General features: G+C 54.3%; 1 protein-coding gene across 3 annotated transcripts in view; it reads left to right on the forward strand.

Moving 5' to 3' along the window:
• The window catches only part of KCNQ4 (potassium voltage-gated channel subfamily Q member 4), a 56,816-nt gene that overhangs the window by 21,695 nt on the left and 10,248 nt on the right, over nucleotides 1–24,873 (forward strand). For 2 of the 3 annotated variants that reach the window (XM_010354234.2, XM_030941599.1), the window contains exons 2-9: nucleotides 11,796–11,886; nucleotides 12,553–12,679; nucleotides 12,893–13,068; nucleotides 13,724–13,849; nucleotides 14,246–14,356; nucleotides 14,537–14,632; nucleotides 16,703–16,791; nucleotides 18,496–18,657. In XM_010354234.2, the coding sequence (XP_010352536.2) occupies nucleotides 11,796–11,886; nucleotides 12,553–12,679; nucleotides 12,893–13,068; nucleotides 13,724–13,849; nucleotides 14,246–14,356; nucleotides 14,537–14,632; nucleotides 16,703–16,791; nucleotides 18,496–18,657 (978 nt within the window). The remainder of the gene's footprint in view (nucleotides 1–11,795; nucleotides 11,887–12,552; nucleotides 12,680–12,892; nucleotides 13,069–13,723; nucleotides 13,850–14,245; nucleotides 14,357–14,536; nucleotides 14,633–16,702; nucleotides 16,792–18,495; nucleotides 18,658–24,873) is intronic. The other variant, XM_030941600.1, reaches the window with a different exon arrangement.

Raw genomic sequence — 24,873 nt, forward strand, 5'->3', positions numbered from 1 at the left:
ATCATTTGAGTCCAGGAGTTCTGGGCTATGGTGAGCTATGCCAATTATGTGTCCACACTAAGTTTGGCATCAATATGGTGACCTGGGAGCAGAGGGCCATTAGGTTGTCTAGGGAGGGGTGAACTGGCCCAGGTCAGAAATGGAGCAGGTCAAAACTCCCGGGAGTTTTGACCAGTAGTGGGATCGCACCTGTGAATAGCCACTACACTCCAGCCTGGGCAACATAACAAGACTCCATCTCTTAAAAATAAAAACAAACAAACAAACAAAAAGTCACTGGCATCTCGTGCCAGGATTATACTTTCCAACTCACAATAGGGCAGACGTCATTGCTCCCTCCTCCCCGCTCCCCCACCATAGTCTATTCATTCAGCAGCCTGTGTGATCTTTTTAAACATAAGGCAGATTGAGCTACTCCCTGCTCAGAACTCCCCATCTCACTCAGAGTGAAAGCCAAGATCCTCACCACAGCCAGTAGATGGTCTGCTTACCACCTCCCCTGCCTCTCTGCCCTCACCCCCCACCACTCTCCCCTTGCTCACTCCACTCTGGGACCACTCCTTTCCTGGTGGTTCTGGAACACAGCAGGCACCCTTCTGGCTCAGGTGTCTTGGATTTGCTTTTCCCTCTGGAGGTGGATTGGGGGTTAAGGGAGCCTGAGGTGGGGGCTCTGACCTAACCCTACCAGTCTGAGCTCATACTCAGACACAGCATGAGTAAAGGTGGGGAGGGGAAAAGAGCCCATTTGCCGTTGTCAGGGACAGAGCTATGATAATGCAATGCCAAGTGTCAGGTTGGGCACCAGCTGGTGAAGAGCAAGTTGGCCTGGTGGGTGGGGCTTTCCTTGCCATCAAGCTAAGGGGTTTGGGCCTGGGCCCACAAGTCGGTGGATTTCACACTTTTTAAAAAAGCAGCAAAGCTCTTTGTTCACATGAAATTTTACGCCAAAGTCAGCATGTAAAACTGAGCCACCCGAATCTGCATGGAGCTGCTCAGTGGAACCGAGGGAAGGTTTCCACTGGCCATCTTGCTTGAGTTTCTCAAATCCCAGCTGCCTAAATTCCACCCCATGGTTCCCCATCCTTTCAATGGCATCCTGCTTGGGAGGGCCCACGCCTCCCTGTTTGAGAAGTCAGCTCTGCCTGGCCAGTCCCCACAGACGGATGCCCCTGTGTCCTCTTTGTTCCACTCTGGCTCTTGTCAACACATTGCTCAGCCCACTGACCTGGTACAACAGGTAGGCTAGCTGGCACGGCAGAAGGAAGCAGACAGAACAAGTCAGAAGGTTTGCGGCTGGTCCAGGTGGGAGAGGAGGAAGCTATTCCTCATCAAACACCTTGTCTAGAAGACACTGTCTTTCATGTCCCATGGGACAGAGACTTTTCAAGCTGTCTCAATAAAAACTGGCTTCTGTACTATCACATTTGGGATTAAGAAAAAGAAAAATTGACTTCTGGAGGTAGAGGACAAATATGGTAAGGAAAGAGAAGAATTCTGAGAGGCTTCAAGGCGGAAAAGCACATTTTGGAATCATGGGATAAGAGAGGAGGAGGATGAGGTTCCAGCGTAGTGCAGTCTCGTGGCCCATCTCTCTCCTCTGCCAACTTTCCTCTGTGGTTCTTAGTTCCATTCCTGCGAAAGACAATCCGACTGGCTCAGCCCAACCTGTGGGTGGGCCCTTCTTGGGTCAGTCTCCAGCTCTCCATGAATCTGTGGTGCCCAGGAGAGTGCCGTGGAGCCAACCACAGGGCTGTCATGTGTCACTCAGCAGTCTGGGTGCCACAAAGGGGCCGGCTGAGAGGGCTGAGGGGTGCTGGAATCCAGCCTGTGCCCAGGGGTGGGGCAGCCCAGAGGAACGGATGCCTGTTCTAATGGGTCCATCTAGAGGGGTCAAGTTTTTATAACTTGTCAGGCTAACAGGAATGCTTTTTTTCTAATCCATCCTCCAAGAGGGGGCATTTTTTTCATAGTTTGTTCTATGTGCTGGCGGCTGCTGTCCCTCCAGGGACAGCCTCAGAGAAACTGAGCTGAGGGCCAACTCTCTCCTTTCTACTCCACTGCTGGAGAGTCATAAGGCAGAAGGGACTTTGACCATTACTGAGTAGTGCTCCACCTACATGTTGCAGACAGGGAAACTGAGGCTCCATCAGGACCCCATTGCAATCTCTAAGCCCCAGCGCAAGCCTCTGGCCCAGAGAAGCAGCCGCGGCAGTGGCGGCGGCCCTGGTGTGGGGCCCTGGGTCACGTGCTCTTGCTCCCTTTGCCATATTTAGAATCGCTGGATCAGGGGAAACTTCTCCTCCCAGCCCCTGAGGATTCTTGGAAAGAGCCTCGCTCTCAGGCCTGGCTTACTGCCCCTCCCCTTATTCCCCTGCAGGAGAAAGTAAGTGCCTGCTCTCCCTAGAAGAGTCTGGGGCTCTCTAGGCTGCACCCCCTTGTCAGGAAGTGCCTGTCAAGTCTAGCTGAAGTCCCTTCTTCAGTATCAGCTCTGGTTTGGGGTTTAAGGAACCCCTTTCTTCCAGAAGGTGGTGGCAGCCATAGCTTCTGCCCTCTAGGGACCTTGGCTGAATGAGGACAGACTGGCCTCAGGGTCCCCCAGCTGAGGGAAGACAGAGCCCTGCCTTTGGCTGTGGTCTGGGGGGCAAGCAAAGAGTCACACGCTCCCCAGGCCAGATGCACAAATCATGTGAACTTGGTAGTTGGAGATCAGTCTGGAAAAATAGCAAGACTTGTCTCTACTAAAAAAAAATCAAAAAAATTAGCCAGGTGTGGTGGTCCCAGCTACTCAGGAGGCTGAGGCAGGTGGATCTCTTGAGCCTGGGAGAGTGATACTGCAGTGAGCTATGGTTGCAGCACTGCATTCCAACATGGGCAAAAGAGCAAGACCCTGTCTCAAATGAAAACAAATCAGGGAACCTGCTCGTTGCTGTGCAGTCCCCAGACACTGGCAGGGCTCAGTCTGGAAGGGGCACTGAAAAGACGAGAGAAGGAAGGAGGCTCTGGAGGAAGGAGGGAGCAAGGCCTGGATCTGTATTTACCTTGGCCTTGGTATATAGTTGGGGGTGGGGAGGGGTCCTCTTCTCACACAGGCTGCTTCCTACTGGATAATCAAGCCTTAAAAGCAAACAGCAACACAAAACATAAATAAAACCCTGAAATGCATGTGTTGAGAGCCTGTGATGTTCCAGGTCTGTAGAGTCATCCTCGTTGCTGAGGATAATGGTCCTGTGCTCCCATGGGACTCCTCTCCAGGCCTGGTCTTTTCTCCCACCTTCCTCTCCCAGTTCCATACCTCCTCCATCTCTTCAGACCCCCCACCCCACCCTCCTACCCACTTCTGAGAGTTGGGCCTTGCCTCTTCTTCCCAGAGCAGCCCCCAGTAAGTAGGGGCTGTTGGCCTCCTCCCTTCCCACAGCCTCCTCCCGCCTACATGCCTGCCTGTCCCTGTGGAAGCTGGAGGGGTCCTTCCTGCTCTACACCAGCTCCTCCCTGGCTGTGGATCCCAGCCTCTCAACTTCCCTGGGGACTTCATTCCATTGATCACTCCCTCTGTCTCCCTGCATCTTCAACTTCTCCTTCTTGATCTCCTGGCTCCTTCTACCCTGGCTCTCTCATCTTAAAAGAAAAGAAAGATTCCCTGTGCCCTGCACCCTTCTCCAGCTACAATCTCTGATCTCTTCTTTGCAGTCAAACATCTTCAAATAGTTAAACCTACACTCACTGTCTCTACCTCCTCACCGCCCCTCTCCTTCCTCACTTTATCTGGGCCTGTTCTAGTCTTCCTCTCCTTCTGAGAGAAGGCTGCCCTTGCCAAGGAACCCAGTGACCAATGTGTCACCAAATCCAGGGGACATTTTTCACGCCTTATCTCACTTGACCTCTTGGCAGCACTTGACACTGTTGTCCACTCCTGCTTTGAAATGTGTTCTTCACATGGCCTCTCTGACACTTCTCTCTTCTGCTTTCCCTCCCAGTTCTCTGGCTATCCCTCCCAGTCTGCGTAGAGGGCCTCTGTTCCTGCTGCACCGCTGGGGCTCCATTGGGTCCTCCTCTAACTTTGCCACATGCTCTCTGGACTGTCTCAGCTGCTCCCGTGACCTCAGTCACCACCTCTCCCCTGATGTCCCCCAATGCATTTTCAGCCGGGTCTCTCTCTTCACATCCATGGAGTGTTTGCCCAGTGCCCATAGCCCTCTCTCTCTCAACATGTCCGGCACCCGACACTTGCTTCTCCACCAGAGTCTCCCCCGTCCCATGAAGGCACTCATGGCACCTTCATCCATCCAATGCCCAAACCAGAAATAGAGGTTATTCTCCTTCATAGTTCCTGTTTCCAGTTAATCACTAAGCCCTATTCCTGCAGTATCGTCCAATCCATCCACCTCTCTTCCCTGCTGCCACCACCCCGGGCCAGGCCACAGTCATCTCTCGTCTGAGCTATTGTGGAGCCTTCTTGGTCTTTCTGCTGGGTCTTATCTCCTTTGATCTATTCTGTGTAGTCCCCTGAGTGGTCCTGAGATGCAAATAGGACTGTGTTATTTCCTCTCGTAGAACTCCACAATTGTCCAGGTGTGGTGGCTCACGCCTGTAATCCCAGCACTTTGGGAGGCCGAGGCAGGTGGATCACTGGAGGTCAGGAGTTTGAGACCAGCCTGGCCAACATGGTGAAACCCCGTCTCTACTAAAAATACAAAACTTAGCTGGGCATAGTGGTGGGTGCCTGTAATCCCAGCTACTCAGGAGGCTGAGGCACAAGAATCTCTTGAATCCAGGAGGCGGAGGTTGCAGTGAGCCAACACCATTGCACTCCAGCCTGGGTGACAGAGCAAGACTCCCTCTCAAAAAAAAAAAAAAAAAAAAAAAAAAAACAAGAACTCCACAATGACTCCCCATTGCCTTTGGGATCATGTTCACAGTGCCTGCGAGTGCCACTCAAGGCCCCTGGATCTGGCCCTCTCTGGTTTTTCCACTGCCCACTTCACTTTAGGCCACGTCATCCAGAGCTGCTGGCCATTCTGGGCTCTGCCTCGACGGCCACATTCCCACTGCTTGCACATCCTGCTTCCTCTGCCTGGGGCAGCCCCACCCCTGTCCAGTTACCTCCTCCAAGAAGTCTTCACTGATCCCTCCACTTTGGTTGTGTGGAAGGCTTCTTGGGACTCTCCTCAACCCCTTGAGTACACTGTCATGGCCTCGTCCATCCCGTCACCCCTGTGTTATGTTCTGTGTTGTTAATTTCTTGGGACCTGGATTATTCATTTCTGGTTTTACAATAAACCTGGCTGAATATAGGTGATAATTAATGTGTCTGAAGTGAATGTAGCCCAGAGGGATCAGGTGACAACCTCTTTTCTGCTGTGAGATGCCCTGCCATCTCCCCTACCCCCATCATATCCCCATCTCTCTGGCCTGGCCTCCCAGCAGCTGTCCTTCCAGGGACATGTTGGACATGTTGAGAGAGAGAGACAGAGAGAGAGAGAGAGCTGTGGACACTGGGCAAACGCCCAGTGGGTATGAAGAGAGAGACCTGAGCTTGATCCAGGGACATCCCCAGAGAATCTGGAGCTAAACTGATGGCCGATCCTCTCCACCCCACTGCTGGAGAGTTACCAAGCTGTAGGGACCTTAACCATCATTGAGTTGTCCCCGATCTTTTGTGTGTGTTTCAGAGAGGGAAACTGAGGCCCAGAGCATTAGCAGGGCCCGGTGGTCCAGGTGGTCTTGGGCTCAGGTCCTGCTCTTACGACTTTGGACAAGTTAATATACCTTTCTTTTCTCATTTGAATAACAGCTTTATTGAGATATAATTCATACACTGTAAAGTTCCTCTTTTTAAAGTATTCGATTCAGAGGATTTTAGTACATTCACAGAGCTCTGCAGTCACCATAGTATATGCCTCTGAGCCGCCCTCTCCTTATCGGGGTGATTATGGTACGGTTCCATGGGGTTATCGTGAGAACTGATTAAGAGCATGCATGTAGAGGGCTTGGCACAGTACCTGGCCAATAGGAAGCCTTTGGCCAGCAGGAGCAGTTATGGTTATTACTTCAGGGCACAGCACGAGAGCCACCTCCCCGGCAGAGCTTTCCTCCTCCTCCTGCCCTGTGGCCGCTTCTGGACAGTGACTTGAGGAGGTATAAATGGGGAGAAGGCGGTGATTGCAGTTCTTTAAAAAGCCCTGAGCTGGCTAATAATTGAGTCAGCTGCAATTGCTCCCATCAGCTAAGCCAGTGATTCTCAAAGTGTGGTCCCCATAGTAGCAGCAACGGTATCACCAGGGACCTTTGTAGAAATGCAAATTTTCCACTTCAAACTTACTGAATCAGACACTGTAAGAATAGGTCCCAGAAATCAGTATTGTAACAAGCCCTCCAGGCAACTCTGACATCCACCGTAGTTTGAAAACCACAAATCTAAGCAAACCATTCACTTTTTCATGTCTATCCTCTTCCTCCCTCCTGAACGAGTGGGCTAGTCATGGGATGGGGAGATGGGGGATATGGAGAGGAAAGGTTGTATAAGCCTTGTGATCAGTCCAGCTGGGGAGAGCCAGCCAGGCAACACCCGCCTGTCCCATTCTGCCTCCTGGGCTGGGCAACGGAGAAAGAACATGGGCCACAAATTGCAGTCAGACATGATAGGCAAAGATGTCCTAGAAAGTGGCCTCTAGTCTGGCCTGTCTGATGGGGAGATTAGAGAGGGCTGAGGCCAGCCAGCACCCATGTTTCATCTATATTTGTATAGATGGAGAAACTGAGGTCCCAGGGGGCGCCAGAGAGAATCCTTAGATAGTCCTTTGTTGGATGAATGAAGCCACACCCTAGTTGTGGCAGGCATGAAATCCCAGCTAAGGGGCTCCTTCACCTTGTCTCCTCTACCCCTGACCTCCAGATACTGATCTCTCTTCTGCTGTCCCTGTGTGAGGAACCCCCTCCAGGAAGCCCAAGGCAGCTTGAGGGTCAGCCTGAGCTGCAGCTCTGCCACAGATCCACTGTGTGATCCTGAACAAGCCTGTCCCTCCCTGAGTCCTATTTCCTCATCTGGAAGATACGGATAATTATTCAGGTGCCTGGAACACAGGATCTTTTCTTTTTTTGCGAGACAGAGTCTGGCTCTGTCCCCCAAACTGGAATGCAGTGGCGAGATCACAGCTCACTGTAGCCTCAACCTCCCTGGCTCAAGCGATCCTCCCACCTCAGCCTCCTGAGTAGCTGGGACCACAGGTGCACACCCCCATGCCCGGCTAATTTTTGTTTTGATTTTTTTTGTAGAGACAGCATTTCACAATGTTGCCCAGGCTAGTCTTGATCTCCTGGACTCAAACAATCCTCCCACCTTGGCCTCCCAAATGTTGGGATTATAGGCATGAGCCACCACGCCTCTTAGGGTGTTTTCTATTAGTCCAAGTACATCCCTTCAAATGTAATGAGAATATCAAGGGTATAGAAACTCTTAGCCAGTGGGTTAAAGCAGGGAGAAGTGAAGTTCGGGGGCTTTTTAAGCAGGGTCTGCCAAATGGAGATGGTCAAGATCAGAGGTGTGCCTTTTTAGGAAAGACATGGGGCAGCCAGAGGAGTCAGGGATGGATGTGCTTTGGGGCACCTCTTCAGTGGGTGCAAACTGGAGGCTTTGGCTTGGTGACACAGTGTTTTGATGTTTGGTTACAGTGAGCTCCTGCTATTCATTTACTTAGTCTTTCAATAGTGCTGTGAAATCAGTCAATCAATCAGTCAGTCAGAATAAGGGGCAAGAGAGTGGAGATGAGGCCATTCTTTCAGAGAGGGAATGGCTGGGGAGGCCCCTCCAAGGAAGTGGCATTGGAACAGACCTGGGTAAGGCAGAGGAAACAGTAAAGCAGGTTCAAAGCCTGGAGGTGGAAATATGTTAGGTGTGTTCCAGGACTGGCAAGGAAGCCAGAATAAGTGGGGTGCAGTAAGCCAGCGGGAGAGTGCAGAAGGTCAAATTTGGAGGCGGGAGTGGAGGCACAGACCTCGCAGCGCCTTGCTGGCAGTGCCAAGGAGTTGGACTCTCCCTCTCTAAGTGCGATGCGTGAAGTCTGAGGAGAGTTTTGTGGAGAGCGATGGTTTCCAGCTGTGCATTGTGGGAAGATGACTCTGGCTGCTTTGAAGAGAGTGGTCACATTCAGGCGTAGTGGAGGCAGGGAGGCCAGGTAGGTGCCAGATGGTGGCGGCTTGGTTGGGATGGTGCGACCTGGCCTGCCCAGGGATAGATTCTGAAGGTAGAGCCAGTAGAATTTGCTCAGAAGGGGATGTGCAGGGGGAGGGAAAGGAAGAATCAAGGAGCCTGAGCTCTGGAGGAGCCCCGGTGGCGTTACTGAGATGGGAAGGCAGGAGGTGAGGAGGACTTGAGGACAAATTGAGAACTGGTGTTTGGAAGTGTTGGGTTTGAGAGGCCACCAGACATCCAAGAAGAGTCACTGAGCAGGTATTTATTTGGACACACCAGCTGGACACCTGGGAGAGGCTGCCACATCCTCACACCTGCTGAATGGCAGAGGCGACTGTGGTCAAGGGGTGGGGAAGGATCCAAAGTGGGCTTTTCCTGTTTGTATTGTTAAGAAAATGCATTTTAATTTTTTTTTCTTTTTTCTTTTTTTGAGACGAAGTCTAGCTCTTGTCGCCCAGACTGGAGTGCAATGGCGCCATCTCGGCTCACTGCAACCTCTGCCTCCCGGATTCAAGCGATTCTCCTCCCTCAGCCTCCGGAGTAGCTGGGATTATAGGCACCTGCCATTACGCTTGGCTAATTTTTGTATTTTTAGTAGAGACGGGGTTTCACGATGTTGGCCAGGCTGGTCTGTAACTCTTGACCTCAGGCTCTCCACCCACCTCGGCCTCCGAAAGTGCTGGGATTACAGGCATGAACCACCACGCCTGGCCTGCATTTTAAATTTTATATTAGTTTGCTATTACCCAAACAACCCATGTTTGTTCTAAAAAAAAATTAGGAAATACAGGCTGGGTGAGTTGCTCACACTGCCAGCTCTGGGAGGCAGAAGCAGGAGGATCACTTGAGCCCAGGAGTTTGAGACCAGCCTGGGCAACATAGTTCAACCCCATCTCCACAAAAAATTAAAAAATTAGCGGGGTGTGGTGTCATGTGCCTGTGGTCTCAGCTACTCAGGAGGCTGAGGTAGGAGGATGGCTTGTACTCAGGAGGTCAAGGCTGCAGTGAGTCGTGATCATGCTACTGCACTCCAGCTTGGGTGACAGAGTGAGACCTTGTCTCAAAAAAAAAAAAAAAAGAAAAGAAAAGAAAAGAAAATGCAGATAAGCAGAAAACAAAACAAAAGCCAAATCACTTAATTTTACCACCTATAGATAGCCTTGCTGACTCTGGGTATGTGTATAAAAACCATCTCTATTTCAAACATTGGGATCACATTGCCATTAAGGTTTTATAATCTGCTTTTTTTTACAATTGTGAAGCGGAAATTTTATAGATGTGTAACTACTGACATGGCAAGAAAAGTGTTAATGATGGCTGGGCACGGTGGATCACATCTGTAATCCCAGCACTTTGGGAGGCTGAGGCAGGCAGATCATGAGGTCAGGAGATCAAGCCCATTCTGTCCAACATGGTGAAACCCCATCTCTACTAAAAATACAAAAATTAGCTGGGGACGGTGGCATGCGCCTGCAGCCCCAGCTACTCAGGAGGCTGAGGCAGCAGACTCGCTTGAACCGGGTAGGTGGAGGTTGCAGTGAGCCGAGATGGTGCTACTGCACTCCAGCCTGGCAACAGAGTGAGACTCCATCTCAAAAAAAAAAAAAAAAAAAAAAGGAAAAAATAAAAGAAAACAAAAGCGTTAATGAAACACTTAGGAAGAAGGCCCCAGAGTGGCCCACTGCTGCCTGAGTTTCTGAGGTCAGCTGAGAAACAGGACTGGAGGGTGTCTATCAAGGCCAGGGTAAAGGCTTATAAAGTCCTGGCTGCGGCCATTCCCTGAGGAGGGGGCTGCATGAGATGACCTCATGGAGGGCCCTTCTGGTCCCAAACCCTGCTTCAGCTGCAGTCCCGATGCAGGTGCATGTGGCCGCTGCCTTTTTTGTGATTAATTATTGAACACGAGGAGCTGGTGCTCTTCTCTTCTGTTCTCCAGTGCCCCATGTTTTTGCTGACTCAGCTCTGGTCTGGAACTGGCCAAGGAATAAGCTCTTCTCGAACTCATTCACTCAAAACAATTTACCAGCATCTGCCACCTACCTTCTCAAACCAGGGGCATTTGCTGGGATACACTTGCCCCCCAAAATGGTCAGGAGCCCCTGTCCAGGAGGTGTAAGTGAGCCATAGCCTCCACTTCATAGATAAGGAGATGGCTCGGAGAAGGCAGGTGACACTCCCAAAACCACACACACAAGCAGGACTGGGATCCAAACTCAGATCTCTCTGACCTTGAGCTGCTGTCCTTAAGGTCACCATGAAACATGAATATAACTAAAGCCACATAGAAAGTGACTTGGGCCATACACAGGGAGGCAAGCATTGGGAGTTGGCAGTTCTGAAGTGGGGATAGTGGGGTGCAGGAATCAGAGGCTCTGCAGAGCATGTAGCATTTGTGTTCCTGTAGGCATAGAGGGTGAGCAGAGTCTCGCAGGCACAGACATGAGGTGTTCTGCGTAGCATGCACCGTGCCAGTGCATGCACGGTGCAGAGGTTGGGAGACTGGGGATGTCTGGGATGGCTGGCGGGTCAGTACACAGAAATGTATATCCAGAGAAGCTCATTCCCTCTGGAGTCTCCTCCTCCTCCATGTTCAGCACACCCCTATCCCAAAGAGGGGTGCTCCTGGAGGCCACCTCATTTGCCTTTGCTGTGTCTGCAGCCTGTGACCTCTCACCCTGCTCTCCTTCACCCATCCACATACCGCCAAGGCCACCAGCTCCTCTCCTCATGCCCTTTGTCCTCTTCCCATCCACTGGGAAGTTGGGAACCCTGGCTGTAATCTCGGCTGTGTCCTGGGCACACTGGGTGACAAAGGGTGAGTCCTTCTTCCTCTTCAGGCCCGTTTCCTCGTGGTGCAGTGAGAGATGAGGGAAGTATTAGATGTGCTAAAGTCTAAAGTTCCTTCCATTTCTAAGCATCTGGTTCTGGGCCACTCTGTAGTTTCACACTGTCTGCAGGGGAGTTCCTGGCCTCGATGGCCAGCTCCACACTGCCCAATTCCCCTCTCTACATCCTCTCCTCCCTGCATCCTTCCTTCTCTACCTGTTCTCCATGATCCTCTTTCCTTTTCTTGCTATCTTGTTACTTAATTCCACGAAGGCAGGGGCAGTTGTTCCAATTCTGCAGATGAGGCCAGGCTCCTGCCACTTTGGAGTGCCTAAGAAAGAAGGTCCCTCCTTCATCTGCTGACCTTCCCTGAGCCCTGGGCTGACCTCTGGAGCACTTCTCCCAAGACATCTTAAAACCAAGCTGGGGCTGAGGCCACCACTTGTGGGTGGCTAGACCTGGAGGAACCTTGAGTCAGTCTATTTCCACTGCCAGCCCAGACAGACCCGCTACTCACAGATGAGTGACTACCTCTCTGAGCTGCAGCCTGCAGTAGGGGGCAATTGAGACAGTTGTGAGGTCCAGTAGCTTGGGGCTTGGGGGCTGTTGCCTTTGGTGCCCAGCACAGAGCTGTAACTCCAGGGAATTCTGATTCTGAATGCCACATAATTCTCTGAAAATAATGCTCTCCTCTCTTGGCTCTGTAACCCTCTGCCAGGGGCACCCTTGGCCCCCCTGTCCCTCCAACAATCTAACCTTCTCCTTCATGCTGCAATTGTAGATTTTTGCTGGTCTTCAGTTGCCTGGTGCTGTCTGTGCTGTCCACTATTCAGGAGCACCAGGAACTTGCCAACGAGTGTCTCCTCATCTTGGTAAGTGCTGGGAGTCCAGGACTGAGGGGGGCTGTGTGAGGTAGCACCTCTGGGCTGAGGGCTGAAGGTGGAAAGAGGCTTCTCATACCATGGCTCAGAGAGCAGCTTGCTGTGCTGTGTTCCCTCAGCTGTGGCTGCCCCTCTCTGGGCATCATCCCCACTTTATAACAAGTGTTGGGGGACCTCCTGCCTCTATGCAAGGGCTTATGATGGGTCCAGAATAGAAGTGAGTAGGTTCCACCCCTTCTCAGGACAAAATCTGCAAACTCCACGTGTGGTGGATTTTAGTTCAGTTTTTGCCTAAACACAAAACACCAAACGGAAGCCCCACAGAAGGAGACAGCTGACAGCCAGCCACCCTTTTGTCACCCGGTCAGAGTTAGGGAGTCTGAGACAGCTGGGACAGGGAGGGCATGTTGAGGAGCAGAAAAATCCGATCAGCTCATGGGGGCCAGAAGGGGAGGACACGCTCGGGCTTTTAGTCTTCTTGCAGGAGGCGGAGGGGGTCTCCTGCTCTCCGGAATCCTCAAGTCCAGGAAACTCCAGGAGAGGGGTCTGAGGAGGCCCTGGTCCCCCTAACCCAGGGACTCTTGGCTGGGTCCGAGCTGTGACCTGGGCCTCAGTTCTGGAGAGTGAGGACCAGAACTCAGGCTCCTGGTCCCACAGGAATTCGTGATGATCGTGGTGTTCGGCCTGGAGTACATCGTCCGGGTCTGGTCCGCCGGATGCTGCTGCCGCTACCGAGGATGGCAGGGTCGCTTCCGCTTTGCCAGAAAGCCCTTCTGTGTCATCGGTAATGAGGCGCGCCCCGCCCGACCTGACCCCTGACCCCAGGAGCCAGGGTGACGCCTTGACCCCAATCCTGACTCTGACCCTGGAGACCGGCACAGATTCAACGGACCCTCCCCCTCGCTCCCCAGTCCCCTGCCACAGCCCCAGAAGTTCCCGTCTCCGGGTCCGTGCGCGGGGTGGGCTGGCTGCGACCTCGCCGCTCCCGCCCCTGCAGACTTCATCGTGTTCGTGGCCTCGGTGGCCGTCATCGCCGCGGGCACCCAGGGCAACATCTTCGCTACGTCTGCGCTGCGCAGCATGCGCTTCCTGCAGATCCTGCGCATGGTGCGCATGGACCGCCGCGGCGGCACCTGGAAGCTGCTGGGCTCAGTGGTCTATGCTCACAGCAAGGTGAGGCCTGCGGACCGCGCGCGGAGGCTCGAGGGCGTGTCTGGGGCAAGAGCAGAGCCGGCAGGGCGGAGAGGGCGAGGCCAGAGGGGCTGTCTCGGTGCTGGGAAGGGGTGGGGCCTGCGGGGATTGGAGCCCGAGGTCTAAGTGGGTGGGGCGAAGTGGAGTCCGAGTTAGGTAGGGGCGGGCCTAGGAGTCCGGACCAGATCAGGGGGCGGGGCCGGAGAGGCGGGGCTTGAGGGTTTCCCCTAGATGCTTTTGGGTTTGAAGGGACGACTCCTACCACAAAGTGGGCAGCTGAGGTGGGACCTGAGGGTGGGGCTGGAGCGGGGCTAGGGTGGGCCCCACGTGGAAGCCTGAAAGTGGGACTTGCGGGGCGGAGCAAGGTGGGCAGGGTGCTGGAGTCCTGAGCTTGGAACCTGGAGACTCAAGGCAGGCGGGGTGGGGGTGAGGGTGGGAATAGGGGTCGGGGTAGGGGCAGTGCTGGCGGTTTCGCGAAGGCCAGGGTAGGGTTGCCCTGATGGGAGGAGCTGAGAAAGAAAAGTGAGCCAGGGACTCCGGGAGATGGGGGACCTTTATCCCCTTCCCGTGTGGAAGCCCTCCACATCTCCCAGGCAGGCGCAGCCCTCCTCACCGCGCCCCTCCGCATGCCCTGCAGGAATTGATCACTGCCTGGTACATCGGGTTCCTGGTGCTCATCTTCGCCTCCTTCCTGGTCTACCTGGCCGAGAAGGACGCCAACTCCGACTTCTCCTCCTATGCCGACTCGCTCTGGTGGGGGACGGTGCGTGAGTCTTTGCAGGGCTGCCCTTCTCCCTGGGACCCTCCCTGGGAACTTCCCGAGGTATGCCCATTGTGACTCCTGACTCAGGGTTGAGCGGGCCTGTCCCTGCCCTCTCACTAGAGCTGGAACCTCCCTGAGACCAGCCCCAATGCTAACCCCCCAACCTGCTCTGGTGGACCTGCCTCTGTCCCCAGCTAGCCCCCAACATCAAGCCCTTGTGACTGTACCCCTTTCCCCTGACCAGCCCAGGAGAGGGAGAATCCATCTATGACCCTAACCAGCCCCCACGAGTGACCCTGGGCCCCTTCCCTCATGATCAGGCTCCTACCTGCCTGTACCCCCAACAAGCCATAGGTGGCCCCCGTGACCAGTCCTGCTGGTAACCTGTGTCTCCAGATTACATTGACAACCATCGGCTATGGTGACAAGACACCGCACACATGGCTGGGCAGGGTCCTGGCTGCTGGCTTCGCCTTACTGGGCATCTCTTTCTTTGCCCTGCCTGCCGTGAGTTGCCTCCTGCTCAGTTGGTCGGGGAGGCTGAGGGTGGGACCTGCTCAGCCCCTGTCACAAATCTGCCTGGGGAGCCTGGGGCACCTCAGAGGGGCACGGATGGGGACACCCTTGCAGCCTCTTACTGCCCCACCACTGCCATCACATTCCCCCAACCATGCCCTATCCCTCTAGGGCATCCTAGGCTCCGGCTTCGCCCTGAAGGTCCAGGAGCAGCACCGGCAGAAACACTTCGAGAAACGGAGGATGCCGGCAGCCAACCTCATCCAGGTACAAGATGCCCAGGAAGAAGCCCCAGGAGCAGGGCTGTATGACTGCACTGGTGTGTCAACCCTGTGTGCTGACCCATGTCCCCAGCCCAACTGTGACACCACTTTGAAGCTCAAAGGGGCTATGTGACTTTCCTGGGGCCACATGCCTGCCAAGTCACATACAGAGCCAGGATGCTCACTGACAGTGCCAGAAACTTCCCCCTGCACCAAATGCCTGGTTTAGGGCTAGCCAGAGCTACCCTATTGCCCAACTCCAGCCCAACTTCACAGGGCCTGGGAAGGGGCGGAGCCCAGACAGGAGCCCTGAGGCCTCTGGTAGAGACCCACTGTTTGCCCCATCAGCTGTGCAGCAGTAAGCCCGCCCCACTCCCAGCACATTCATTTGTTCGTTCATTCATTCATTCGTTCATTCATTCATTCATTCTACAAGCACTCACACAAATGAAGAGAAGATGGTGCAGACAGGGCTTTTAGGAACCTCAACATTTTAGCAGGTGGGTGGACTGGCAAAGTTGAGCTGGGCAAGGAGACAGAGAAGGAACAGCCAGAGGGGTGGGTAGGAAGTCAGGAGTGTGTGGTCTCAGTTTCCCTCTGTGCCATGGTGTGTTGTGACTGTGTGTGGGCTGAGGCCAGGGCTCCGATTTTCTGTGACCCCGGGACTAGCCTTGGCTTTTTGCTAGTCAGGAGTGTGTGTAAGAGAACTCCTTGCAGGAAATGCTTCAGGGAATATTGGCCCAGTCCACCTCTGCCTGCTCACCAGTGTGTCACCCTCTGAGCCCCAAACCCAAGCTTCACTCAGCCCCTCCTTATCTGTCCTCCCCATGGTAGAACCCTCCTCTCTGTCCCTGTTATCTGCAGCCGCCAGCTCAGCCTTTTCTTCTCAGCGTCCCTTGGGGCACAATGGCTACTGTCCCCTGGGAGCTGGCCTTCTGAGGGGCATTGTAGGGGCAGGTGGCTGGCACTGTCCATGCCAAGAGACAGCTGGTATTGTGGTGCCCATAATTAATGAGACAGCTCTGACAGCTGCTCCCCAGCCCATGCCAGGGGCCTAGGCAAGCAGGAAGTAAAAATATTCCTGTCTTAGGAGGGTGCCTGGCTGGTGAGGTCAGCGGTGGCAGCCCCTTAAGGACAAGAGGCATTCAAAGAAGGGAGGCACGCAGAGCCCAGCTCTGCCTTGTCCTGTCTAGCAGCCTCCATGCCTTCCTGCTCTCGCTGATGGCCACACTCACAGTCCCTCCCTGGCTCTTCCTACGTGGAGGGAGAGGGAGTCTTTCCTCCTGTCTGACTTTCATCCCTCCTGCTGCAGAGGAAGCTGGGCAAGTCCATGGACGCTGAGGGGTTGATAGGTAATGCTTTTCCTCCCCTCTCAGTCCTTAGTTTTCCCGTGGGCAGTGACAGGCAGCTGGGAAAATGGAGTGGCATTGCTAGTAATAATAATGGCATTCTGCAAACATTTGCAAAGCACCCACATGTGCCAGACACTATATTTGCACTGAGGATGCAGCAGTAACCAAGACACAGCTTACAGTCTAGGGGGAGAGAAAGTTATCAGTCAAATACACAATGAATAGGTATTTATCAAATGTGATAAAGAGAATAAGACGAGTGTTTAACAGAGGAACCTGGCACGAAGTGCCTACTATATGCCAGGCACTGAGCTTGGCATTTAATATACAACTGTTCATTCCTCACAACACCCTGTAGTATTACATGTGTTTTACAGGTGAAGAAACTGAGGTTCTGAAGCTTTACTTAATGTCCTCACTAATAAGGGGCAGAGCTGGCATTGGAAACCCATGTCTGCCTGACAACAAAGCTCCAGCTCTTAACCTCTCTGCTCTATGGTCCCTGGCTCTGACGTTGATCTGCTTTGTCCCCTTGGGGAAGTCATTTCTGCCTAGGCCTTACTCTCTTGGCTGCCGCTGTCGGTGGCTGTGGAATTGGAACTGGCCTCTGGCTCTGGGTAACCCACAACTGGACCAAGGACTGGGTTCTTTCAGGGGAGAGGGCTGGTGGGGACTGAGAGGCCTCACTGATGCCCCATCCCCCACGTCCCCCATACCACCAGGCTGCATGGCGCCTGTACTCCACTGATATGAGCCGGGCCTACCTGACAGCCACCTGGTACTACTATGACAGTATCCTCCCATCCTTCAGGTAGGTCCTGCTGGGGGTGGGGGTGGGTGGGGGGCTGGCAGCAATGCCTTTTGAGGACAAGTGGCTGAGATGCAGCCCTGGAGGGTGGAAAGGGGGTGATGGCTCCCAGGGGAGCACCTTGGGCTGGCTCTGCAGATCTTATGTAATTCAGAGCCTGGAATGTCCTTTATTCCACTCTGCTATGCCCAGGGAAGGGGAGGGCACTGGACATAGGGCATTGGTGAAGCCGCGGCCCATGGCTGAGCCCCAGCCCCTGGAGTGCTGGCAGTGTGCATGCTCACCCATAGGTGATGCCACCTAGGGCAGTGATACAGCCAGCTCGTCTCCCCTCAGTCCTGAGTGGGGGACAGAGTTAGTGGATATTGCAGCTGGTTGGGAAAGTGTGGGGTGGGCAGAAACATGTGTTCCAGACTTAGGTACATGTTCCCACCCTGAACTCCCATGTGGGAGTATGTGCCCACTTTTACTCTGCCAGTCAGCAGCCTCAGGGCCCAGAAGTGGGTCTGCCCCACTGGCCAGGGCCACGCTAAGACTGCATGGGGGTGGCACCACGCGAGGGATTATTAATAGCATCACTAAGGTGCGTGTGGCCAGGTGCCTGGCTAGGCCCTCAGGCAGGAATGAAAACCATGGAGCCCAGTTCAGTCCCACGGGCAGGCGGGCATCAAGCATGTGGCTGGGCCAGGATGCTGTGCTCAGCGCTTCTGCGGGTGCCTTTTTTGCCTCATTAGTTCTCCAGGAGCAGCTGTTGCGTGATCCCACTCGCCCCTGCACCTGGCTTCCCCATCCCCATGCCCTCCTGGCCCTAGGGGCTTCCTAGGGGAGAAGCAGGAGAGGAGGGGCTGGGAAGAGGGGCTCCCACCATCACACTGGTGCCCCCCTACATCTCTCCACCCAGCAGAGGCAAGCTCCTACCTCAGAGTGGGAAGGTGACTAGATTAGAAGAGGCCTTTTTTTCAAGGTCAGGCATTCGAGAGTGGGACAGGGCTGCTTTGTAAGAAATACGATGTATATGAGGGGAGATCTGGGGGTGGGGGTGGTAGGATGGTCTAGGACCTCTGCCCAGAGGAACAGAGCCTAGTCTGGAGATTCTGAATCCACTGGGCATCTGCTCCCTGGACCTCAGTTTGCTCATCCATACAATGGGAAGGCAGGCAGGAGAGAGGGAAGATACCCTCCTTGGCTCATGGCAGCAGGAAATGACCTGGAGAGTTAGGAAGAAGCCACAGTCCTGAATCTAGTCTCCAAAAACCCAGTGGCAGGAGTGAGTGCTGGAGGGGAAGGAAGCTGGGCTAGCCACCCTGTCACACTGCCCTCCTCAGCCTCCATCTCCCCTTAAAATCCAGAGTCAGATCTGGAGGGAAAGGATGTCAGGGCCACTGCTGGCCTCTGAGCAGACACGGCATGTTCAGGCCGTCAGCTTGATGGACTGAGAGTAAGCTCCTTGCGTGACTGCCCTTGAAATGTGACAGCCTTCACATCCAGGCGTGGCATCCCTGGGGATTTCCCGGGAACTGGGGGTAGAAAGGGAGTGGGGAAGGCCAGTCTCCCACTGTCCACCCTGTCCTATTCTGGCCGGGCTCTCAGTGAACACCTCTAGAGCAGCAGGACCTGGCAATATCTGAGCTCAGGAGCTCTGTGCCCACTGGGTGAGGGGGGCGGTGCCAGGGCCCTGTCTACCGCTGATGGCGCCCTCTCCTGCAGAGAGCTGGCCCTCTTGTTTGAGCACGTGCAACGGGCCCGCAATGGGGGCCTACGGCCCCTGGAGGTGCGGCGGGCGCCGGTACCCGACGGAGCACCCTCCCGTTACCCGCCCGTTGCCACCTGCCACCGGCCGGGCAGCACCTCCTTCTGCCCTGGGGAAAGGTAGGGGCCCCGTGCGGCTGCCACCTCCTCTTGCTTCTCCTCCTCTTCTTCCATTCTCTGTCCTCATCCTCTCTCAGACCTGCCTTCAGCCACTTCGTGGGTGTCTGGGCCTGTTTGGGGGACTCCTAGGCCGTCAGAGGGCCAGACAGGTACAGACTGAGGGCCTCTCTGGAGGGGCCAGGCTGGACTCACCTTTTTGTCCCGTGGGGCTCTAAGGGTCTGAGTGGGAGAGATGTCCATGCCATCCTTTCCCATCATCTCCTCCGTTCATGGCATTGTCCTCTTTCTTTCTCTGTTCCCACGTCCCCCTCACTCTTCCATCCCTGCACTCCCCATCCCTCCCGGGAAGCTGGACAGAGGAGGAGGCCACTGGCCACAGGTGCTTACGGCTCAGGTAATCGTGGGCACCAGTCCCTGGGTGTGAGGGCAGGGAACCCCCTCCCCCAGCATGTTGCTCTAGGAGGGACTTGGTACTGAACTCGCCTCTCGGGAACGAGATGCCAGCTGGAAAGAGAGCTCTGTGACTAAGACCTCTGTAGGACCTGCGTAAACTCAGCCAGTGACTAATGTTCTTTACTTTGCAGCCTGTGTCTGCAACTTTGCTAATCCCAGAGGGTCCTCTTGGGGTTCTTTTCCCTCCTTAGTGAGGTACACTTTGGCGCTCCCAGCCATCTCTTTCCCCTTGAACTGTCACTCCTGGAGCTTTTTACAAAATCTCAGAAGAAGAACAAAGAACCAACAATGCTTACCCCCACATAAACGTTCCTTAAGAGAAGAATTTCAGGCATGTTTGGATGAAGGAAGCCTGTCGACTCACAGCATGGGAAAGTGGCTGCTCTTGTAGAGGTTTAGCTTTGAGGTCGGGGGTTCAATCCCCCTCATTCTTTTCCCCCGTCCTTTACCCATCTCTTTGTTTTGTCTCATCTTTACACATCACCCCTGAACCAGCCAAATGGACATCTGGCCTTTGAGCTTCAGTGTCATTCTGAGCCCCAGGCCCAGAACAAAGAATAGGAGAAGAGGTGAGCCGCCCAGTGACCAGCTGGGGAGGCGTGGTAGAAGCTTGCCTCTGCCACCCGATGCTGTGTGTCCTGGAGGAAGTTCTCAGGTCATTCTGAACCTGTGTGTCCTGGCGGAAAATCAGCAGTGTTTAGGCTGATCAGGGCTCTGGGAGCTCTGAGTTTCTGGGCTGAAAAGGCCTCCGGAGTTTTGGTGCAGAGGATGCAGGGAGCAGCCTCTCTTCCTTGTTCTCAGTGAGGGCACTTCTGGGCCGGGGCTGAACAGGAAGTGGGTGGAGAGGGAGAGTACCTCCAGGTCTGGGGCTGGAGGGAGGGGAAGCGTGACCGCCAGGCCAGGCTGAGAGCTCCCTGGGAGAGTAGGGCCCCTCTCAGATTCTCTGCCCGAAGGTCCCTCATTGTTACCTTCATCCCTACCAAACATAGTTTCCAGGCAGAAACTCAAGACTTTTTGTATCCCAGCAATCCTGTCCAGGACCTGAACCAGGGCTCTGTGTGCTTCCAGTTCACTCTGGTCTCATCTTGACTGAATAGAAAGGCAAGAGGAATGGACATTAGCCTGGGGCCTAGCACCTGTACACTCCTCACGGCTCCTCTGGTCCCTGACACCTCCCCAGCTCCGGGGCCCAGGAACAGATTACTGCTAAGGGCTTGGCTATCACTAACTCCCAGCCTCGTATCCATCTGCCTGGAAGGGGATTCGGCGTGTGTCTGGGACACATGGTGATGGTAGTGAAGTGGCCCTTTCTCCCAGGGACCCCAGGAGGCTGAGCTATGATTTGTAGATCAGTCACCAGGCTCAGGCCCTATGGCCATATCATTAATTGTGGCTGTCTAGACCACCAGCCAGGACATCCCCCTCCACCAAAAACACACACACATATACACACGCAGTTGGCCACACCTCTGGTGGTGCTTGGGGATGGACCTGGGCCAAGTGTGCTCACAGGAAGTGGTGCTAAAGGAGCAGGACTTCCTGCGGGATAGCATTGCCAGGGCCAGCACCTCTCCTCTTTAGGGTTTTGTGATGAGTTTCTCAAACCATCGTCTCCAGACCTCCTGCATCAGCATCCCATGGGGTGTTTGTTCAAAATGCAGGTACCTGGACCTGTCTCCAAGCCCACAGGATCAGAATCTCTGGAGAAGAGACACAGCCTTCTGCATATGTAACACGCTCCCCAGGGGATCCTTATGCAAAGTTTGAGAACATCTACATTCTGGCGATGGGGCTGGAGGATGATTTAGGTGGGAGTCTTTCTTTCCCACCAGCCACCGGAGGCCGGCCCCATCCCGGCAGCTCCCCACACTCTGCCCACAGCACTTTCCCACTAACCTCTGTTCGTGTCTTGTTCTCAACCTTCCAGCCAGATGTTTAATAATAAACGGAGTTTCTTTCGGATCCACGCCAGCTGGAGACCGAGGTACCCCCTCTCCTGCTCCTCCCATCCCCACTCCTCCTTGCCCCACCCAATTTGGGGGCTGGAGAGGAGACAGGATGGAACAAGGACAAGGTGCATGTGCCTGCCGCCTGCCGTCTGCCTTGGGTCCCCGGTGAACCCCTCGCCTTTCTGGGATGCCTCTGCTAGGTCAGGGGCATGGGCTCAGAGTGCCAGGAGGGGCACGTGCAGGAGCCTTAAGGATGTGTGCTGGCTCTGCTGCTGATGCCCTCTGTGATCTTGGCCAAATTGCTTCCCTTCTTGGACCTCAGTTTTCTGTCTGTGGAATGGGCAGATTGAACTAGAGGCCCTCTGAGGGTCCTTCTCACTCTGACTTTTGCCAGGCCTTGGGCTTAGCTTTCTGTCTCCCCGCTGCCCACCTGGGGACCTAGCAGATGCCTGAAGGAGCTGGGTTTGGCACCTTTGCCAACTCCAGGACCCCAGCTCTTTTAGCTGCATCTCCATGGCATTCCTTGGTACCTGCCCTGTGCCAGGCCTTGCTCTGTGCACTAGGGACATGGTGATGAATAAAACATCGTCCTTGGAGAGTTGCAAAGAGTAATTGCAGCTGAGTGTGATGAGTGCAACAAAGGGAGGAAGCACAGGGGCTGTGGAGCCCGGGTCGGACACACAACCCAGAGGAAGCCCTAAAAGCAGTGGGTTTCAGGGAGGGTATTCCAGGCCAGCGAAGCAGCATGGACCCAAGCAAGGAGGCGAGAGGGAGCGCAGCATGGGGAAAAAAGCTGACAGCCCAATTTGGCCCCCCTGAGACTGGACATCAGAGCTAAGGTTGGGAGCAGAGCTGGGTCATGCAGAACCAAAAGCCCAATGTGAGTGTCGCCCTGTTGGAATGCTTGGCAACCTGAGTTCATGGAGTCCTGGGTTTCTAAAGGTGCCTCTGGGGCCCTGTGGACTGGGGTCCCGGAGCTAGGAGATGAGTGGCAGGGCTCCTGGCTGCCCATGTGTGCTTCTGCTGAGAGGTGTTTTTTCCTAGAAATGTGGGTTCTGGACCACAATCTAGCTACTACCCACTATTCACGTGTCCTTGGGCAAATCACCTGACCCCTTTGCACCTCAGTTTCTTCAGATGTAAAATGCAGATGTAAATAGGGTCTGCTTCCACTAAAACTGGACCTGGCTCCAATAAATGTTGGCCTTATTTGATTTGGTATGTTCAGCAGTTAAGATCTTATTTACCTATTAAAAAAAAACAAAAAACCATAGCTTAGAAACCATGGCTGTGGACAATGGTTTGAGCTGAAGGGTTGAGCTAAGGAGTCTCTGGGTCAGGCCCGCCACTTTGCAAGCCTCCTTTGACGGTGGAGGGTGTGGACAGGAAGGACACAGCCATGGCAGAGGCCAGTGGCGAGGCTGTTTCCATAGTCCCTGAAGAGGAGCTGTATGTGGCTTCAGAAGTGGTAGGCTGCCTCTGTTTCCCCAGTGAGAGTGGCCCTGGGAGGGCACATCATGAGGCCCTAAAGAAAGTCCTTGTGGAAGTGAGTTCGAGGGGTTGAGTCCAGCAGGGCAGCCTGGGCGTCCCCAGCAGCGCAGCCACAGTCAAGCCCACCCCATCTTTCTCCCAGGGCACCAACAGATCCTTAGCCAGAGTTTCTTGACCTTGGCATCATTGACATTAGATAATTCTTTGTGGCTTGAGACTATCACATGTATGGTAGGATGTGGAACAGCACACTTGGCCTCTACCTACTAGATGTCTACCTGCTAGACATTGCCACATGTCCCCTGAGTGGGGGAACTTGCTCCGGTTGAGAACCACTGCTGTATACCCTATCCTGATTGCTTGACCCAGAAGAAGAATACAGACTCTGAAGTCAGAGAAGGCTGGGCTCCAGTTCTTGCTCCATCTCATAGGAGCTCTGTGACCTTGGCCAAATCTTCTCTCCTCTTTCCGTGTATATAAAATAGGGATGGTAAAGATAGCCCACCACACACAGTGGCTGAGTGGGCTGAAAGAGCTAAGGCAGCCTGATGGGTCCCTGCACATTCTGAGAGCCTGAGAGGGGAAAGAGCATTTTGGTGCCCACTGTGTGCCAGGTTTCCTTCCACTTTCTTTTAGCTTTCAGACTCAGAGGAGCTGATATGAGCCATTTTCTGGGCCCTACCCAAGGAACTGGAATCCAGGCCCATTCCTGGGAGAACAGTGCCTTCTTGCATTAAAAAGGAGCTCAGGGCCTCTGGCTGGCTGGAAACTTTCAGAACCCCACAAACCAGACTGGAAGCTTCCTCAACCATCACAGAATCAGAGCTGGAAAGGGACTTTTCGAGGCCTCTAGTGCAACTCCTTCCTCCATAAGTCCTGCTGAGTGCAAGCTCGGCCTTGCCTGCATTACTTCTTGTGACAGGGAGGTCACCCTCTTCTCCAGAACGCCATTGGTGCCTTACGTGCTGGGCGCAGTGATGTGGAGTTCCAGGCCCTTGGCCAAAGTGTCACGGCCTTCTCCACCCTCCACTCTTCCCCTCCCCCTTGGAGGAATGGAGGACAGGAGAAGGGGTTGCACGGACCGGGCAGGGTGGAGGGTGCTTGCTAGCATGAGGGAGCCTGCAGGAATGGCTCTGCAGAGGAAAGTTTGGGAGAGCCAACTCAAACTTTGACTGGAGTCTTTGGGATGTGTCGATGGAGTCCTGGGCCAGTGGAAAGCATGCTGGATAGTGGGAACTGTCCCTGTCCTTCTGATATCCGCAGGGCCCCCATCCTTGACCTATTAACCTCTCCCCTCTGGGCAGAGGCCCCCACCCCTAAGGATGGCCCTACATCCTGGCCACCTTCCAGAAGGTGCCCCTGGTTTCGAGGTCTCCCTCACTTCAGCACCTTGGCTTTCCCCCCCTCCACCCCATGCCCTGGGCATGGGAGACCCCAGTTCCCACCCAATACCGAAACCAGAATCTCTTCTCTGCTCAACCCTTGATCTGAAAGCCTCTGAGAGTAGGTGACACAGTGTCCTCCCCCAACTCCTGCCCCACTTCAGGTCTCCTCTAAGGCTGGCTGGTGCTCTCTTGATCTGGGGCCCCAGACGTTTGGGGTGGGCCCCCCTGAACCTGAACTTGAACCTGTCGGAGTCTCTAGTGGCAAACCACAGCAGGGAAGGCAGCGGTGACGTCACAGGGCATGGGATGGAGGATGTTTGCATAGGTCCTACCCAAACAGCCATAACATCGTCCTTGAACCTCTTGGACACAGAGTTACTCTACCAGATCTTGGTTAATCAGGGCTTGTCCTGGGGAATGAGGCCTCTGCTAACTTGTCTTCCTCCAATGTTTCGGGGAATGTGGTGGGGAGTTGGGTGCGGGAAGGGAAGTCTGAGTGCATGTGTAGACATGCACATATGTGTTCACATGCACACAGACCGTGTAAATACTGTTGAACAGGGAGCTCAGTAGGCAGTATCGGGGGTAGGTCTTTAGTGGGGATCCAAGACCACACAGGTAGGATGTCAATCAAGGTGGGCTGAACTTAGGTGGGAGAGACCACAGAAGAACAGGTTATCAAATAGAGACCCTCACTGGGAGGGCAGGCACCAGGCATGGCCTGGGCATATGCGTGGGCCCAGCAGCTAGACCCATGGGGCCGAGGCCTTCAGTAGGCCATCACACTGCACACCTCCAGGGCACCATTGCATGGAAGTCTATGTGATGGAGTCCTTATTTTGCAGTGCACTGCCTGCACAGCTGTACGAGGCCCTAAAACCCTGACCTGACAATTGTGGGATCAGCTAGCCGCAGCAGTGGGGGAATGGACGAAAATA

The sequence above is a fragment of the Rhinopithecus roxellana genome, chromosome 12 (assembly GCF_007565055.1).
Source record: "Rhinopithecus roxellana isolate Shanxi Qingling chromosome 12, ASM756505v1, whole genome shotgun sequence".
In the NCBI taxonomy this organism is placed as follows: Eukaryota; Metazoa; Chordata; class Mammalia; order Primates; family Cercopithecidae; genus Rhinopithecus; species Rhinopithecus roxellana.